The sequence below is a fragment of the Grammomys surdaster genome, unplaced genomic scaffold (genome assembly GCF_004785775.1).
Source record: "Grammomys surdaster isolate TR1022 unplaced genomic scaffold, NIH_TR_1.0 126271, whole genome shotgun sequence".
Classification (NCBI taxonomy): Eukaryota; Metazoa; Chordata; class Mammalia; order Rodentia; family Muridae; genus Grammomys; species Grammomys surdaster.
The window spans coordinates 9,787,284-9,806,679 of NW_021621071.1; the positions used below are offsets into that span (position 1 = coordinate 9,787,284).

At 42.8% G+C, this 19,396-nt stretch overlaps 1 protein-coding gene across 1 annotated transcript in view; it reads right to left on the reverse strand.

Annotated features, from left to right (window-relative positions):
- Helb (DNA helicase B) overlaps positions 1–18,724 on the reverse strand; it is a 28,021-nt gene extending 9,297 nt beyond the window's left edge. The window contains exons 1-10 of the mRNA XM_028759134.1: positions 18,460–18,724; positions 16,415–16,807; positions 13,907–14,076; positions 11,531–12,409; positions 8,882–9,053; positions 7,659–7,800; positions 5,588–5,739; positions 3,340–3,430; positions 2,477–2,536; positions 498–702 (exon numbers count right to left, since the gene is read on the reverse strand). Coding sequence (XP_028614967.1) covers positions 498–702; positions 2,477–2,536; positions 3,340–3,430; positions 5,588–5,739; positions 7,659–7,800; positions 8,882–9,053; positions 11,531–12,409; positions 13,907–14,076; positions 16,415–16,807; positions 18,460–18,637 — 2,442 coding nt within the window. The 5' untranslated portion in view covers positions 18,638–18,724. The remainder of the gene's footprint in view (positions 1–497; positions 703–2,476; positions 2,537–3,339; positions 3,431–5,587; positions 5,740–7,658; positions 7,801–8,881; positions 9,054–11,530; positions 12,410–13,906; positions 14,077–16,414; positions 16,808–18,459) is intronic.
- Positions 18,725–19,396: the final 672 nt, after the last annotated feature.

Below are 19,396 nucleotides of genomic sequence, written 5' to 3' on the forward strand. Positions count from 1 at the left end.
TACATCTTTCAGGGGAAAAAAATGTTGGAAAAAGTAATGCTTCCCAGTAGAGCTATTCCCAAGGACCCCATCAGATTTCGGTATTAAACCAGAAAAGACGGGCTGGAGAGATGGCTCAGCGGTTAAGAGCACTGGCTGCTTGCTCTTCCAGAGGTCCTGAGTTCAATTCCCAGCAACTATATGGTGGCTCACAACCATCTGTAATGGGATCTGATGCCCTCTTCTGGTGTGTCTGAAGACAGCGACAGTGTGCTCATACATTAAATAAATAAATAAATATATATATATATATATAAATAAATAAATCTGAAAGAAAAACAAAACAGACATTGCTAAAATCTACAAACCAATGTTCATCCTGAATGAGGGTGTATAAAAATTCCTGATAAGAAACACTGACCAAGAACAGCATCCCTGAGTAAATCTAAAATGAAATCCAGGGCTTTGGGAAAAAAAAAGATCTCTAACTGGCAAACCTATTACTTCCTAAGACTTACCCGTGTTATGAAAAATATTTCCCCATTGCACAGCCGAATGCTACTTTCGAAATCCTGTTTGGTTTTAGCATCATCGTTAGGGGCATCTCCAAAGCCTTTCCCGTTGGCTTCCTGGTCACTGTCAGGGAGTAAATCTGCGAGGTACGCATTCCGGGTACAACAGATCTTATCGCCAACGGCAAAGATGAGTTTCTTCTCATGGTCTCTGCATTAGGTAGTGAGCACACACCATCAGGCCTGGAAGCTCCCACTTCCTTTTATCTATTAGCAACTTGGAGCTGATGTGAAATGATGTTTCTACATATCATTTCATTCTCCAAAGGTCAGAAATCAAGTGTTCATAACTGTCACCTGCTACATTCTTTTACATTCTGTAGGGGGTTGGTCTGGTATCACTATGGATTCAAATGCTATATACTGGCTCCCAAAATCTGGTTATTCCACCCACAAGGAGAGATGAGGAGATCCTTACATATGCCAGCTTTTGTGATATAAACCTTGCCCCCCGCCCAGGTTATCCTTGATTGGTTGATAAAGATGCCTTCAGCCTGGGGTAAAGAGAGGATGGAGCAAAGCTTCCCAAGCTTGGGGTCTGAGGCAGGGACAAGAGGAAGAAGGAAGGAGGTGGCCGTGGGGTAGCATGGATCCTGATCTCACAGCTGTGAGAGCCGGCCTGATGTTGCAGGAACAGCACAAATAAATCACAGCAAGTTAGGTCTTGGGGATTTTTGTCAGGAAGGTCGACAAACTAACAGAGACGGTTTATATTCACCCAGCTCTGGTGCTTTAAGGCTTATCATAAATCCAAAGGTCTCTGTGTCATTTATTTGGGATATTTGATGGCAACGAGGAGGGGTGTAACAAATCCCCCAAATAACATTTACCACCACAGCATTCACCCCGTCACCTCAAGCCCTTCGGACATGGCCCAGTTGAACTTTCTCAAGTTAGAGATGTTGATGTGGATGTTCTGATCTATCCACTTTCTAAACCAAAAGCCTTTTTTTTTTTTCTTTCATGCAAATTCACCCCCTGTCCACATTCTCCAGTTTCGGGTCTTAGAGTACTAACTCATATTTCCATAATAATTATGACACTGTTCCGCAAAAACAGTACCAAAGAATGGCAGCTTGTGCCAGTCAATGAATGGCAGATAGTGCCAGTCCCCGCGAAAGCACTCCTGGGTTTGTTTTTCATTCTGCTCTTACCTAACCGTGTGGGAGACTTCCCTGTCAGCAGCTTCATTTACACAAATAGAGAGATTCCCTGACAAGAGCAGAGCTACTAGGACCTCTATTACATGGGCCCATCCGAGCACCTTCTGAGTCCTCTGTCAGACTGCCCAGCACAGTGGTTTGTGGCAGAAGCTCCTATATTTTACACAGCCCCATGGACGAGCATGTGCTGTCAAATACAGGGCATATAAAACTGTTCTCTGCACACAGCCTGCTGTTCAGGCTCCTGGAAATGCCACACACGTGATACTAGAAATTCTCCTTATTCTCCATGTTGATCCTGAAGAGGTCGGAGGTTGCCAACCTGGACATCACAGAGAGATAATCATTCTTATTTTTCATCTTGCTCTATTTACGGTCCATGTCAATTCCTTTTTTTTTTTTTTAAAGATTTATTTATTTTATGTATATGAGTACACTGTCGCTGTCCTCAGACACACCAGAAGAGGGCATCCGATCTCATTTCAGATGGTTGTGAGCCACCATGTGGATGCTGGGATTTGAACTCATGGCCTCCGGAAGAGCAACCGATGCTCTTAACCGCTGAGCCATCTCTCCAGCCCCCATGTCAATTCCTAATGGTATATGACCCATTTAATTGAAGAGACTATTACGCTTCATAAGATGGGGGAAAGGGTATGACTTTTGAATGTGTGGCCCTGTGTGACAAATATCCATACAAATGGAAGAACGGTAAATCAAGGCACAGCCGTCCCCTACAGCGTCAGTTGGGGGGATGCTCACTTGATGATGTGGCCCGCGTAGTGCTTGCAGCAGCAGTCATTGATGAGGTCACAGTCTTGCCTGAAACACATGGAAATCAGAGTCACTTCAGCAGGACACATTGCACACTGGCTTATGTTTATAGACAATCATATACTGGGCCACTGGATTTTGTTACTTCTTGTTGTGATACCGGGAATTGAACTGACAGCTCTGTGCTTGCTACCCCTGCAGATATAGTAGATCCCATAAGACGTTTCTAGAACTTTCTCTAGGAAAAAGGATCTTTTTTGTTTTGTTTTTGTTTTTTGTTTATCAACACAAGGTTTCTCTGTGTAGTCCTGCCTGCCCTGGAACTTGCTCTATAGACCAGGCTGGCCTAGAACTCAGAGCTCCACCTTCCTCTGCCTCCCAAGTGCTAGGATTAAAGGCATGTGCCACCATGCCCAACCTGGAGGGAAAAAAAAAGTATTTTATAATTTTAACCTTCAGATAAAATTTTGTTTTACTCGAACTTCCTGTGAGAATATAAGCATGCCTGACAGAAAAGAGCCCTGTTCAGAATGCCTTCTGATGTGTCTAATGAAAAGATATTTCACTGGGCAGTGGTGGTGCATGACTTTAAACCCAGCATTTGGGAGGCAGAGACAGGTGGATTTCTGAATTCGAGGTCAGCCTGGTCTACAGAGTGAGTTCCAGGATACGCAGGGCTACATAGAGAAACCCTGTCTCGAAAAAACCAAAAAAAAAAAAAAAAAAATATTTCAAAGACTAAGAAGGAATAATGAGAGATTACATGTATCTCCCCTAAATACAATGTACGTTAATACCTTACGAAGCTTAAAAGCTAGATAAAGTACATTAACACATTATAAACGTTTTACCTTCTAAATGCAATAAATTGCGATGTTTTTGAACATTCAAAAGCGCAGAAGTCCTTTCCTTGAAGCAAAGTTTTAACTGCGGAATATAAATCTGTCAAAGAGAAAAAGGTTAATACAGAAAAATTGCTAAGTTGCAATGCTATTTCTGTGGAAAAAATTAGCTAGCAATTCCTACTAAGCAGTGCAGGTCAAACATCTCACCATGTGCAATACAGGTCATCATGGGAATGCCTACGTCATCCTTGACACAGGCCGTAACAGTGCCAAGACCACGGAGACAGGTTTCACCCCCTGAGGTGCTGGTCGTGGCCCCTTAGAGGTGAGCATCTTAGAGGTCAGCACATACGGGTATCACCATACACGGAGCTGGTATGCACCACTTTGCAATACTAAGATGCTGCCATATTGGCTCAAAAGTGCCCACTGGCCTAACACCACACTACCTCATTCACCTCAGCTTTCTCTCTCCTCCCGTGCCCCAACCTCCCACAATTCAGCTGTTAACACAATACTATCCCGACAGGCATGTGCTGTTATGCCCAGCTCACTACCCCATGTTTGGTTGTTTTTCACAGTTGTTGTTTTATAGCTAGGGTCTAGCTTGGTCTATATGAGAGAGGCTGGGGGATAAGAGGTTCAAGGTCAGCCTCAGCTGTAGAGCAAATTCAATGGCAGCCTAGGCAACGTGAGGTCCTGTCTCAAGAAAAAAGGGGGGAGGGGGATAGGAACACTGCAGGGTTTTGTGTATCATCTAGTAGCCGGTGAATCATGGAGTTCTGTGGTGCTGTTCTAGAAAGACAAAGTCAGCTCCTCACAGGGCCCTTCATTTCTTCTATATATGTATGAAGTATATATATAAAGATACTCTCCAGAAAATGGCTGACCTCACATCTCTGCTCCCAGTCAAACAGAGCAGAAACTTCCAAAGGTCTTCCCTTTTGCACCTCTTCTTCCTCTCTGTCTCACAGGTCCTCGTCCACCGGGCATTTTATTTATTCTACAATACACGTTTTAGCATCTCTGAAATTCTAGCCCAGTTGTGGACCCTGTCTTGGGTCTCTGCAATTTGTAACAATGGGTACAACTTTATTAATGAAAAAGTGCTATTTGCCTCTCTAAGGACTATTTGCCCAATTTTCTTAAGGAAGAGACTGATTTTCCAGCAAAAACATTTAATTAAAACAGAATCAGCGTCACTGACACTCTGAAACAGACAACTTCTTTTTCTTTTGAAAGTACATTTTAATGAGCTGGTCATGATAGCATGGGCTATCCCATGGACTAGGGAGGTGGAGACAGAAGAATTAGGAGTTCAAAGTTAGCTTGAGGAGACCTGGCTCACTCAAACAAAAAGCACATTCTCTTTAATACACAGAACAGGTCCCAAAATAAACAATGCTTTGGTCATGGTATCTGTTCACAGTGGTAAAACCCTAACTAAGACAACAACTATATTCAAATATAATTATTTTTCATAACCAATTTAATGATATTTATTAGTACTTATATAGTGTTTCCTAACATGGATGCACCCCTAGCTCCCCAGACACCAAAATCCTTACACTTACTTCACACATGGTGAAGTGACTTGAGTCACGTGCTTAAACAACCTATCCCACACTCCTTCTCAACCCTGAGAAGCTAACAGTGTAAAACCCAAAATTACATGTGGTGTTAACTAACAGTAATGCACTCAAAGAAAGTAACAAGAATTTTTCATTAAATAAAACGTAACTTTCTCCTGAAGAGACTGAGATTGCCAGGGCTCTGTAAACAAAGTCATCTCTGGCCACTTACCAACTCTTCAAGTATTTAATGAGAGTCCTTACACTGTGTCAAGAATTTCCTCAGAAACTACTAGAATAGCAGTACTCAACCTATGAGTCATAATACCTTTGGGGAGGGTCAAACAACCCTTTCATAGGGGTCTCCTAAGACCACAGAAAACATAGACTTTTATATTATAATTCATAACAGTAACAATATTACAGTTACAGTTACATGAAGTAGCAACAGAAATAATTTTATCGTTGGGGGTCACGAGTAAAAAGGGTCACAGTGTTAAGAAGGTTGAGAAGCACTACTTTAGAGTAATCTGCCTTTCAGAATTCTTAAGTTGTTTATATTTGCAGTACTCCAGTTTTCACTAGCAAGACCTACCTTTAGCATCGAGTAAGACACAGCTAGTCATTTGATAACAATATTACAAAACTGAAATACTTCCGTGCAAGCCAACATAAACACTTACTAGATCGGTGTTCACCTTTAGACTGAGAACTGGGGTCCTCTTCAGGAAGTCTCACAAAAATAAATGTCTTATCTTGAATGGAGAGGGGTAACGTAGGATTATCAGAGATACTTAGTTCTGCATCAAATTCTGGAAACTGACGTCTGGAGATTCTTAAAGAAAAAAAAAACATGTGTGTATGTGTGTATCTGAGTGTGATGTGTAAATGGTTGCCAGGACACATAGCACATATCCTCTGGTGTGTCACAAAGATCCTTCAGTCAGTAATATTGGAGGACAGTGATGAAATGAATGACAGAGACACTGCTTAAATTAAAGGGTACTGAACAGGTGGCTAAGGAAAATGCCTGAGTTTTAGATAAAGCCCAATTCTGACTGAATAAGTCTTCATTTCTTCCGGGCTTGACGGACTTGAAATGGGTCTATCAAAAACGAGCACTGACTGCTCTTCCAGAGGTCCTGGGTTCAATCTCCAGCAACCACATGGTGGCTCACAACCATCTGTAATGGGGTCTGACGCCCTCGTCTGGTGTGTCTGACAGTTACAGTGTACTCACATACATAAAATAAATCTTTAAAAAGAAATCTGAGATAGCAACAGAAAAACTTCAGGAAAACAATATTATTCACCCAACTCCAATATTCTTGAGGTTCTGACAAGAGTCCACAACAACTACCCCATCCCTACCATTTCCACCAGAGTTCCATCCAGAGTTGACAGGGACATATTAAAGTATAGTTTGATATGTTCAAGGTTCTAGTGACATTCAACTGAACATATGAAAAAAATAGCAAAAAACAGAGTTCACAAAAGAGACAAAAAAGGTAAAATGTGACACAACCATCTCTTAGTATCCATGGTCCCATCATGCCTATAGATCTTAATAGCTTCTCAAGTCACAGAAGAGCAATGGTCCTGATTCTCCAGCACACAGAATATGGAAGAAGGCCAAAGGCATATGCAAACACTGGGGAAGAGAGCTAGCTCTTTTCCACTGAGGAGCAGATGCCTGGGGGCCACCAGGACTCACCTCAGAGTCAAATCCTGTATCTGCCCCCGCCTTGGGCTGTCCACACACAGAAATTATTAGAAAGTTCTTTTCCAATGCTCCTTTGAGAATAAGATTCATTTCTAAGTCTCTGTTGCCTTGGGCAGAGTCCAGACTTAGCACACCTTAATTCCAGTACAGCTATCCCTGTGTGTTACCTGCAGGGTGATTTCAGAATCTCCTGATAAGTAGATGCTCAAGCCCTTATATAAAATGGCACAGTAGTTTCTTATAACCTACGTAAACCTTCTTGTTTATTTTAAATCATCTCTAGGTGATCGGTGACACCTAATGCAAAGTCAAAGCCGTGTAAACGGTCAGTACAGGGCATCATTTAGGAGCTAACAAAGGACAGGATCTGTACATGGTCAATGCACGTGCAATATTTTAATTTCTGGCTAGTTGTGTGCATATTTAGGGAACACACAACCAAGAGAATCAGATGTATATATTCTTAAAGATGAGAAATATATCCATCCTTACATTTTAACGATAGCTTATGCTGGGCCAGCAATGAAAGATACCAACCTTGGTTTTCTAACTGTGGCAATAGGCATATACTTAAAAGATAGAAAAGGGTTTGTGATGGTTTGTATATCTTTGGGCCAAAGAGTGGCACTATTAGGAGGTGTGGCCTTATTGGAGTAGGTGTGTCACTGTGGGTGTGGGCTTTAATACCCTAGCCCTAGCTGCCTAGAGAGGAGTATTCTGTTAGCAGCCTTCAAAAGAAGACATAGAACTCTCAGCAGCTCCTACACCATGCCTGCTTGGATGCTGCCATGATACTGGACTAAACCTCTGAACCTGTAAGCCAGCCCCAATTAAATATTGTTCTTATAAGAGTTGCCTTGGTCATGGTGTCTGTTCACAGCAGTAAAACCCTAAGACAGAAGCTGGTACCAGGGACTGGGGTATTGCTAAAAAATATAGTAAATGCATTGTACTAAATCATCCTTTATTCCTAATACACTTCATCCCCAGTACAACAGAGATAAAAATACAAGAACATCAATAGGTGATACCTTGTAGCATTGTCTACAATCAGCTGAGACTCTGTCCTGTGGTTTGTCTTTAGTTCGATGGCACACTGTCTTGACTTAAGAGTCTCAAAAACATCCTTCAGCATGTTACCAGGTTCAATACTGGGTAACTGTCTAATATCACCTAAAGGGATGGGGGCGTTAAAAAAAAAAGATTTTTATTTAATTAGGATTCTAAAATACATACATAATTTTTATTCTGCTGATTTGGCACACAGTGTAATTGTAGACCTTCAGTAACTTAGAAAGAACCTCCGAAATCTTTATTTAAAATTATTTAAGAATGTTAACTATCCTAGAAGCTAGGAGAGGGAAGGGGGAGGGGCATGTGACATAAAAACATGTCTGAAAACATAACAAGGTGACAAGTTTTTAACTGATCTCCTTTCGTAACTGTGACCCTGGAAAGCCACAGGGAACATATGTACCTCAAAACATGTTTAAAAATCAGACCTCAGCTATCTTGTACGTGGTCACTCTGCACGTTATTCACTGTGTCCTTGTGTTACAGAACGCAGGGGAGCCTCACCTGCATAAAACAAGCCGACTAAACAAAAAATGAATGAGATGAACCAAAGCAAAAACAAATTCCAGCTGGCCGATGACAGCATGGGACACAAAAACCAAACTCTGGAGAAAAGAGAACTCTCTGCTGAGTGACAACTGGGTGAGCACTTACGATGTTAACAGGGTCGGCTGCTCAGCCAACATCCCCAGATGCCTAAAATAAATGGTGTTTATGTACAATCCCACCACAATTAAATCACAGAATCGACTGCTCACTAAAACTCTACAGAATCTAACTAAATCTCACCAGATTAAGCGGCTGGCGAGGCCTAATTTGAATTATTAGCTTAGAATCATAAAATTACTGTAAAGTGGCCTATAATTCAGACTTTTTATTATTTCCAAATGATCTACATCCTGATCTATTCTGACTCCAACATTTTTACTATTTTAATAGCCATTACTCAAGCAATAAGCAGTAACTTAGCACGCCCCGTCTCGTTCATCCTTGCTTGGTGATACCCTGGCCAGACAACCCACCCAGGCTGGTAAGGATGGCAGGCAGACTTAACTCAGTCACTTTGCTACGGGCTGTGAGAAAAGCTTCCCATTTCCAGTAAACCAAAGCCTGGCGTGACATCCACAACAGCACCCGCAGAGCTTTCACGGAACGTGCAGACCCTGGCGGTTTAACTCACCAAGGATTATTAGCTTAGACAGTTTGGCGTGTTCACACAGTAACTTCAAAACTGATTTGAAGATTCCTACAGACACCAAACTCCCTTCGTCCACAACCAGAACTCGAACTGTAGAGAATTTCCATGGCTTGTCTACTTCATTTTTCTTCCACATATAGAAGCTGTAATTGACCTGTAAGTAAAGCATGCATATAAAAAAAAAAAAAAAGAATCAGGTTAGAACTAACAAGCATGTGGTTTTAAAATAAAGCTTACCTTATGGGTGGGAGGGCATAACAAATGGAAAGAAAAAGCAAACACGGTATCACGGTATAGAACATTCTATTTACAGGGATGAACACACACACACACATATACACACTCACTCACACACACACACTCACACACACTCTCACATATACACACTCACACACACACAAAAAAATGAACTTTTAAAATTTCAAACTGTAAAAGGCTCAAACAGTTTAAAAAAAAAAAGAAAAAAATAAAGAAAAGAAAAATGTTTCCTAGTGAGGCTTGAGTTTAACTTAATAATAATCTTCAAAGTTTCCCCTTGCAGCCAGCAGTGGTGGTGCACACCTTTAATCCTAGCACTTGGGAGGCAGAGTCAGGCAGGAGGCTAGCCTGGTCTACAGAGTGAGTTCCAGGATAGCCAGGGATACACAGAGAAACCCTGTCTAAAAAAAAAAAAAAATCTATTTCTTTTCTTTCCCAACTTCTCCCACTGGGAAAAAAAAAAAAAACTATTTCTTTTCTTTCCCAATAAACCTCTTGGCTTTCTGAGCTCTTCCAATTCTCTCTCTCTCTCTCTCTCTCTCTCTCTCTCTCTCTCTCTCTCTCTCTTTACTAAGTCTTCTTTCAAGTATCCCAAACTTCTGACCGCCACCCTGTAAAACCACAACCACTAAGAAAAACAATCCAGCTAATAACAGTGCTGATAATATGATTATTTTTAAAATAGATGACTCAATAAGATAATGTCAAAATACTAACTGTTAAAGCTCAAAAACACCCAGCCGTAACTTTGTTTCCAGTATTCTACAATACACAGACCTCTTTCTGATCAGTTGTTGCCTGAACCCTCAGCAGTCTACAAACGAACGAACACCCTCCCCAATGTCTCCAGAAAGCATTCCCCTAACAAAAATGCCCACTTCCTCACCGAAGCTTCCTAGAGCGTTAGAGTTCTTCCAAACACACGGAAAGAACAGGATGGCTCAGGATTCTGTCCCTCAAGTCCTTCCACCATTATCACCCGTGAGGGACTCACTCTTGCAGCCATATTGAATCATTTCAAACTTTTGGTAAGTGACTATTGGCCAGATGCAAGAGATGAAGAACAAGCTTTGCTACAAGGAGCTTTGCATTCTATCATAGAGAAATGTCTTCTTCCATCGCCAGTGCTCCAGCCAACAGGGACACTCTTTGTGACCAGTCCCCACAAGATAACCTATCATGCAGAGAGCTAAACTATACCATTAGGCCCATACTTTGATTCCCCTAGCATTTACTTATGAATAAGCACTTTCTGAGCCTGTGTCCACTGTCTCGCTGCAAACTGGAATGCTTACAGAGAGACTGTCCTGAGGAGGACTGATCTAAATGATTAGCTACTACAGAATAAAAACACCAGAGACTTTTAACAAGAACAGTAAGCCCCATTAGCCATGGGAGATAAGCTCCAGGAAGGGTAGTGAACCCTCAGATGAGTAGGGAGATACTGCAAAAGCTCATCTGATGGCAGAAACGGCCATCAAGCGCCGAACGGGCAGGTAGCTTATGCAGCATGGGTACCTTGCAGAAAGGTAAGCCCCATCCCCGGCAGGACTGGATGAAATCAGGTGAGATCCCACCCCAGTGCTCAGTATACTGGGCGGTTAAACTCGACAAACTGATTTCTTTTCTGAGTGTGAACAGCGAGGGCAGAGCAGCCAGAAAGGTTAACTCATGTGGTTTCCACAGCTTGTGATCCCCAGGGACCTCCTTCCCGGCAGGATTTCCCCTCTATCATAGCTGAGTCAACCCAAACGGAGCTCCAGAGAGACCTGGAATGCCAGAAGGACTTAGTCAGCAACAGGCGCAGAAGGACTTAGTCAGTCCACGAACTGGGAGGTAGCAGCCTGAGGCAGCATAGCAGAAATATCCTGAAGAAGGAAGTGCCCGTGCTGGATGCATCCAACATGGCGTTTAAACGTCTGGGTCCTGTGCTCATCTGTCAGGAGCTGAGATAAGATGCTGGATTTTATCACAGACGAAACTCGGTGCTATGAATCCCAGCGTTGAAACTGGGAACAGCAGAGCAGTGGAGGGGTACCCTTTGCTCAGCTGTAGAAGTCTAGAGGAGCCAGGCAGCAAAGGCAGGGGCTCCTGGGAAAGTCTGACATGGTGGGGAGGCGTGTATGAGAGGGGACAGAGAATGGGGCAGGTGGACCGTGTAGTGTAAAACCCCCTGGGGAGGACTTATAAACTCTCGAGTCTGGGAGTATTAGTCAGTAGTAAAGTATTTGCCTGATATGAAAAAGATCCCGAGTTTTATCTCCCACGTGAAAATAAAAAGAAACACTTGACAGGCTGATTACTTCCGAATAAGGCGCGAAGATGTCTTGGGGAAAATGTTTTATCTGCAGGCAAAACTGTCAGAGGTTTTACCTGACACAGTGTGTAAGCCGGAAGCTCGGTCTTCTGCCTCAATAAGCCAGCTGCCTTCCCTGTAGGTGCGGTGAGCAAAACTTCTATAGCCTTGTCCACCCCGGCTGGACTCTGCTTAGGAAAGGCAAGCCATTCTTCTGAGGCTTCCTGGTCTTGTTCAAAATCTTCACAGGCTCGCTGCACTTCCCTTTCTTCCAGCTGCTCCACATGCTTAAAAAGACGGCTAACAATGGTGGTCTTCCCACAGCCGCCTTTCCCGCTGAGGACAGTCACCGCATTGGTGCAGATGGTTTCCAGGGCGACCACCTGATCTCTATCCAGTGGGACGTCGTTTATTTCTGCATTCGCAACGTAGTCGCCATTGCTCCTAACATGATCACCGCTGTCTTGGGCGTCTAAAACACTGGCACCCTGATCTGACCCCACCTCATCTGGCTTGTTCCCTTCCACTGCCTCAGCACTTCCTGGATCGCGAGGCTTCGCGCCGCTAATTGACGCCAGGACGTTCTTCACGTCCACTTTCAAATGCCACGGGGGTTTGTTCATCAGCTCGCATATGGAGGAGGCGATGTCTTGCTCGGCCTGGTACAGCTCATGAAGAAAGACGCAGTCCTTCTCAAAGGTGACCACGCCAATGTCCCTCAGAAACTCCAGAGACTGACATGCTTTCTCAAATGACATATGGTCTGACAAGCCCGAGGTCAAATCTTTTACTTCTATGTATGTGTGCCCGTCTTCTCTGCATGTCTGCCTCAGCTTAGAATATAAGACCAATGCATTCTTCTGTTGGGTCGTCATCAGCCGGAGCAGTGAAGGGCACTGACTGAACGCCATCCAGCTGGCCTCACAGCGCAGCAGGTTCAGTTCTGTGTAGGTTATCTGTAGGGAAAGAGAGTTCAGGATACCTCACACAAAGGATCCATATAGACAGATGGGTTATATATAGCTATAGTTGAAACTTTGCCATCTTAAACATTTCCAAGATATAAATACATACACAAAATGTGGGGGACAAAAAGGTTATATAGCTAACACATCAAAAATGATTTGGTTTTTTTTGGTTTGGCTTGGTTTTGTCATAGTTGTTTTGTTTTGTTTTTTTTTTAAACTGCCTTGTAGTTAGGCAGTTCTATAATTTACAAATCAGTCTCTGATGTCAAACAACGCTACATGGCTTAATGCACACACGTATACACACGCAGGCATCCCCTGGTTTATTCTTTGCCGGGTCTCCTACAGGCAACAACACTAACGACTTCTTCCTCCAGAACTGACTCGCACATAGGAACCCTCATCCCTTTCCTCCACTCCTTAAGAACCCTGTAAGATAACAATTATTAAATCTCTACTGTGGATAAGAGCCTGTGCCCTCCTCTAGACACAGGCTTCCGTTCTTGTCTGAAGAAACAGCTGTAGCACACACTTAATTAATCAGTTCAGTGAAATCAGAGTGTAACACGCAATATGTAAGAGTCCCAGCAGAGAGGCAGCCTGCACTAACATCGCATTTGCAGGGGCCTTAGCACATATTGGAAGCGAATGGTTGCCTTACTTTCTTGGCTTCCTTGGTTTGCCATGGGTCTATTGATAATTCTTCCCAAATGCCACAAAGGAGGCATCTCACCCTATTATCTTTCACCTCTATCATCTTCACGGAGATGCCCTTCTTGGGGCCTCCGTTCCTTTTACAGACTGCCGAGTGTTCTCTCAAAAGTCAAACACTGAAGTCCTTACTGTCTCAGAATGGGACTCCATTTGGAGACAGGGCCTTTTAAGAGGTGATTGCATGTTCAATAAAACCACAATACTAATGCTAGTATCAGGGTGGGCCTGAAGTTCCTAAGACTGATGCCCTTCGATGAAAGAAAACAGCACACCCAAGTAAACAAGCAAGCTACGCTTAAATGCCCCAGGTAGAACAACTCCTGCAGTAAAGAGACCGGACACAAATAACCTATGTCTCCAGTGGTTCAGACTGGGAAAGGGGAGAGGGCGTTGCAGAGGAGAATGGAGAACGGACTCAACAGAGTCCCAAGAACTGTTGTCCTCAATGAGATTGACAAATGACAGCTGAGTGGCAGAAAAGCAAGTCACACCACGTGACATTAAATGACCAAATTAACAGCAATAATCTGAACAGCATACGCCTCGATATTTTGTTTTCTGTTGATGATTCAATTGACTTATTTACTGACTCTATCCTCAGGTCAGAATTACAGACCTAAGACATTTCTGTCAAGCTGTAACACGCAAGAGAAGAAATCCCAACACTAAATCCATATATATTCTCCACGGAAAGAAATTCAAACGTTGCCAAGTTTGAAGAACTCTGCCTTATATAGGATTTTGAAATGCAGAACTGGGGGTCTCACTTACTCTTCTGAAGCCAAGCTTCCATGGTTCTGTACCCAGAATCTCTTCTATGCTTCCCAGCACCCAATCAGAACACAAGCTGATGAGCTTGCTGAAGTGTCGAGGAAAAAGCACTGGAAGGAACTCCATGACTTTGGGGAACCGCAAAGCTGCCATTGCAGTTATAAACGGGACTGCAGGAGAGATCAGGAATAAGGAAATCAACACACACAAGTGAGCCCCACAGATGGACTGGGGGGGGTGTTTTCTCTCTTAGTATAATCCGCTGAGGACACCTAAATCAGAAGGACTATTCAACTTACCTGAAGCACTAAGAAAGTTAATAAAACAATTTCTACCAAGGTCTCTTCTTCCTTTGTTATAAACAGTAAATTTTCTATTGTTATACACTTCACACTCTAGTCTTTTGTTTTGTTTGCAATATAATCATAAATAAACCTTGAATGCATCCTGTAACAGTAAATTTAAAACCAAGCACAAAACCAATCACTTACATATTAGCCTTTACATTTTCCCAATTGTAACTCTGACTCTTTCAACCCCGAAGTCATTGGGTGTGATGCAAAATCCATCTGTTTTCATGAAGAAAGAAAATTCTTTCTGTATATGGATGTCCAGATTGAAAACCACAGTTTGATGCTATTTTAAGTCATTTGGAATTGAAATATTTCTGAAGTTCCAAAGCTTTCCTTTCTTGTTAGTCTTCTTAAAAACAGGAACTGGGTTCTGTTTTAATGACTCAGAGTGCTCTCCACAAACTCAAAAGTCAAGAAACAGAATCACAATTTCAAGGTGGAAGGCCCGAATCTTGAAGATCACCATATAGAATTCATGTTGCAGGGGAGGAACACCAAAGGCAACCCAACATTTTCATCAAACTGACTTCCGAGAGGACCCAGGCATGGTCAAACTTATGATGTTGTCACATAAAAGGTTATGTCTTAAAACCAAACAACTAAGTCACAATGAAATAAATATAAATATATAAATACATCTCATATTTTTTTGTTTTTGTTTGTTTTGTTTTGTTTTTCGAGACAGGGTATCTCTGTGTAGTCCTGGCTGTCCTGGGACTAGTTCTGTAGACTAGGTTGTCCTAGAACTCAGAGATCATCTGCCTCTGTCTCCCAAGTGCTGGGATTAAAGGTGCAGGCCACCACTGCCTGGCTAAACATCTTATCTTGAATAATGTTATTTTCCCTTGAACCGTGTTCATGGCTGTCTCTAGCCACATATGGCCTGCAGGCTGTGACAGATATGTGTCCTCAACCTGAAATGCTTGTGAGAAATATTTGGGTCTTTTTTTTTTCATAATTTAGAATATTTACCTATAAGAAGGCACAAGGATGAGACCTAAGCCTAAATATACAGCCCATTTATTTCTCATATGCACCTTAAACACAGAGGCTGAAAATAACACTGTAAAAGGTTTTAATAATTTTTGTGGATCAGACAGAGTTCATTCATAGGGATCAGAAAATGTCACCTATAGCGCCTAAAGATAATTTCTTTCTCCAATACTTTTAATTAGGTTAAATGTTTTAATTTATATGAAAATATAGTTAAATTGATGGGTGTTAGGGCTAGAATTTCAAAGTGTTCATGCGTTATGAATTCTTCTGGATGTAGGGCAGATGCTTTGGTATTAAGCTACACTGTGATTATTCCAAACACACTTTCGAGTATGCTTACCTTCTTACGACTTGTCTCCTCTCAGAAACTAGATATTAATGTATCGTGTATGATCTAACTCATTTAATTTGAGGAGGGTGACGGGCGGTATGTACGTATTTCATTGTTCCATTCCATTAAGCTTTCTACTCTAAACTTACTACTAAACCCTCCTTTATCCTTTAGTTCATTTCATAAAGGGTTTCCTTAATGTCCTTTTAAAAGAAAACATAGCCCATTTCTTCCCATCTCATTGGCTACACCTTGACCTAACGTTTTTATGTTTATTCTTGTATCTTTTTAGGGTTTGCTGAAGATGGCGGTATATAGGCTGAATTAGCATGAGATGGTGAGGTGCAGCGGGGTTTATCGATTACAGAACAGGCTCCCCTACACGGATATAAAGTACTGCCAAGTCCTTTGAGTTTTAAGCAGTGGCTAGTAGTTCTCTGGCAAATATTTTTGTTATTTAATTATTTAAGTTTAGGGCTAAGCATAGTGGGGTATCTAATCCCCGTTTGGATCTTAGCTATCGTGTAAATAAAAATTAGAATTACTTTCGTTATTGAGTTTAGGCCCTAGCAATGAATTTTCACATATAAGTTGGATTTTAATTCTATTAGTTTTAGTTATAATTGTCATGTTTTACACCGAGAATAATTAGTTTGGGTTAATTGTATGACCCATGCTCAGGAAGTTTTACATTAGGGAACATTTCAGAATTGCTGATTAAAGATGCCCAATTTATCCTGTGGAGGGACGGCAAAATTAAGAGTCGAAGCACCCCAGTCCCTGAATGTCTGGACAACACAAAAACTCACGCATAAAAATCCTACTTACATGATTTTTCCACTTTCAGCTCACCATCCTGGTCATGTTGTGTAGACTGCTTTTTATCTTTCTTTTCGGTTTCTCTGCAGAAATTTCTTAACATTTCCCGAAGATTTTCAAAGTTTAGATTTTCAAAGCTTGACACTTCATCTACCCATTTTAAAAATGCCTGTATGCGCTCAGGGGCTAAGTTGCATTCTTTAAGAAAAAGCGAACAGATATGTTTTTGACCTGGTGGCGACATATCAGCCTGCAGAAAGTAGGACGGAAAGCCTTGAACTTGATAGCTCTTGGATCTCACCGGTTTCACGACCTGGACTTTGACGCGCCACCACGGACCTTTGAGTGGGAAACGTCCATACACGGTACATTTCTCTTTTGTATTTTCATCGGGAATAGACACTAAATGAGAGGGGGAGATAACAGGAAATTTGCAAAGGTTTCCCTCAACATTTACCTCTCTCTGATCTCACACATACACACAGGCAGCACCCATAAAGACATCCGCTACCTGTAACACTTCACTCTGCCCGTTTCTCTGGCTGACTCCCTATCTACAAAGGATGTTGTACTCTGGAAGTAAGCACGATGCAAGCCATGGATCTGTTCTTCTTTTATTTTATTTTATTTTTTTATTATATGTAAGTACACTGTAGCTATCTTCAGACACCCCACAAGAGGGCATCAGATATCATTACAGATGGTTGTGAGCCACCATGTGGTTGCTGGGATTTGAACTCATGACCTCTGGAAGAGTAGTCAGTGCTCTTAACCACTGAGTCATCTCACCAGCCAGGATCTGTTCTTCTAAATCCAGTTTATCTACCACCATCCCCTTAGCCAGTATCAGCCTTTATATAGGACTTAAAGAATTTACCATGGTGCCTCCTTTTGCAGAAAGTTGTTCAGAGGTACTTGCTTCTCCTGGCTGGTTCCTATAGTTACTGCAGAGCTCAGCTCAGCTGACTTCTTCAGCAAAGCCTTGTCTAAATCTCATGGATATCACTTCTTCAAGTGCTGTCTGGTACTAAGTACTAAGTTGTGGCTACTCCTCTGATTAAAGAACGTCTGCCTAGGTGCTATAGAGATGACTCAGCCATTAAGAGCACTGGCTGCTCTTCCAGAGGTCCTGAGTTCAATTCCCAGCCACCACATGGTGGCTCGGAACCATCTGTAATGGGATCTGATGCCCTCTTCTGGTATGCAGGTGTACCTGCAGATAGAGCACTCATGTACATAAAATAAATAAATCTTAAAAAAAAAAATGGCTGCTTAATTCATGAGTAGTATTTCCACTGAGAAGGCAACTTCGTCATTTTCTCTCCCTGGCCTATCCCAGTACCAAATGCTTGGCTAGGATAGCAAGTTACAACATGTAATCCTTCGTGTTTAAAGTCAAACACAGCTATAGTTATGTTTAAGGTGCCAATAGCCACACGTGGTCAACAGCTATTACTGTACTAGACCATGCAAATACAGTGTGTGTGTATGTGTATAAATGTACGTGTGTATGTGTATGAACATGTATGTCTGAATGTGTGGGTATATACATATATATATATCTATATATATATGTGTGTGTGTGTGTGTGTGTGAATGTGCATGAGTGTGTTTATGTATGCGTGTATGTGCTGTATGTGTAAATTTGTGTATGTGTATATGTGTGTGTGTGTCTGTGTAGCCCCATGCTTCCACGCGCACGTTCGTTGTCTCAAAGTTGTGAGACAACTCCATCTCTGATTCAGCCAGTGTAGTTTAGTAATTAAAAGATTCTGTTTCTGGGTGGGAATAAAAGCACGAATCTATTTCCTCGACTGTAAAACTACCTCCAACTGTTAACTGTAAATGAGATGATATATGTCAAAACCAAGCTTAACACAGTATGTGCCATTGCCACAGTTACTACCACATCTTAAGTTGAAGGTGAAGTTAAGGTGAAGCTGCCAGCCACACCACAGGTCTGTCATCTGCACTGGACGCCAGGCGCCCGGGCAGTGAGAATCGAAAATACTTCTTTGAACCCTGCCAGCCCGGCCTAGCTGGCGCTCGCTCACCTCTCATGCGCCCAGGGAGGCTGCCCGCCTTGATGCCCCCGCTGCAGAGCTCCTCCGCATCCACAAACTCCGAGTCCTGCTCCCCCTCCTCCTCCTGAGCACAGTCCTCCTCGTCGTCGCTCTTATAGGGGTGCAGAGGGCCCAGCAGCTCGCGCAGAACACCCTGCCCAGCCATCATCTTCTCTGCGAACTGAGTCCAAAACAACTCTACAAACCCAGGCGCGGTATCCAAAACTGCAACCAATCAGCTCTGCCAGGGGAAAGCAGGTCCGCTTCCGGGAACATCCTGGAGGAAGGTGGCATGGGGGCGTGGTCTGAGCGATGCTCCGCCCCAAGGGGAGGGCTAGTGACATAGGCTGGACTCGCAGGCTGGGTGGGTGCCCTCCTGGAGGTGCCACTGCGGACCGGCTGCTGACTGTTTCAGAACTGCTCTTTTCAGAGATGCTGGGCGTTTACTGCGGGGAGGGTAACGCGGTGAAAGGTCACGTCTCTTGGGCGCAGAGAACCCCGGGAAAGCGAGGCATCCGCTGCTCGCCCTTTTAAAGAGAACACATCAGAGGCCTCTAAAGACCTTGGGGCGCCACCCAAAACACAAGAGTGAATCTCTAATCCAGAGAGCGTGGTGGCGACGGCTGGGTACCTCCTTACATGTAAAAGCGCCTCAGGGAAGTTGAATTTACATCACCTAGGGCATTGATCCAGGTAGATTTCGAGGCCCCTTTGTATACCCTGTGCATTGGGAGTTAAAGTTGTGGTGTACTTTCTTATTTTAATGCATGGCCTGGGTTGTCCATGTTTATGCTTTACCTGCTTTGGAAACCACTGGGTTTAATAGCTTTCGAAGCCCTTTCACCTTTTCCAGTTTATAAACTACTACTCTCCTTGACTTCTTAACGCTAACCTAGTTCCTGTTTTCAGTAAAGCAAGAGGTGGGGTC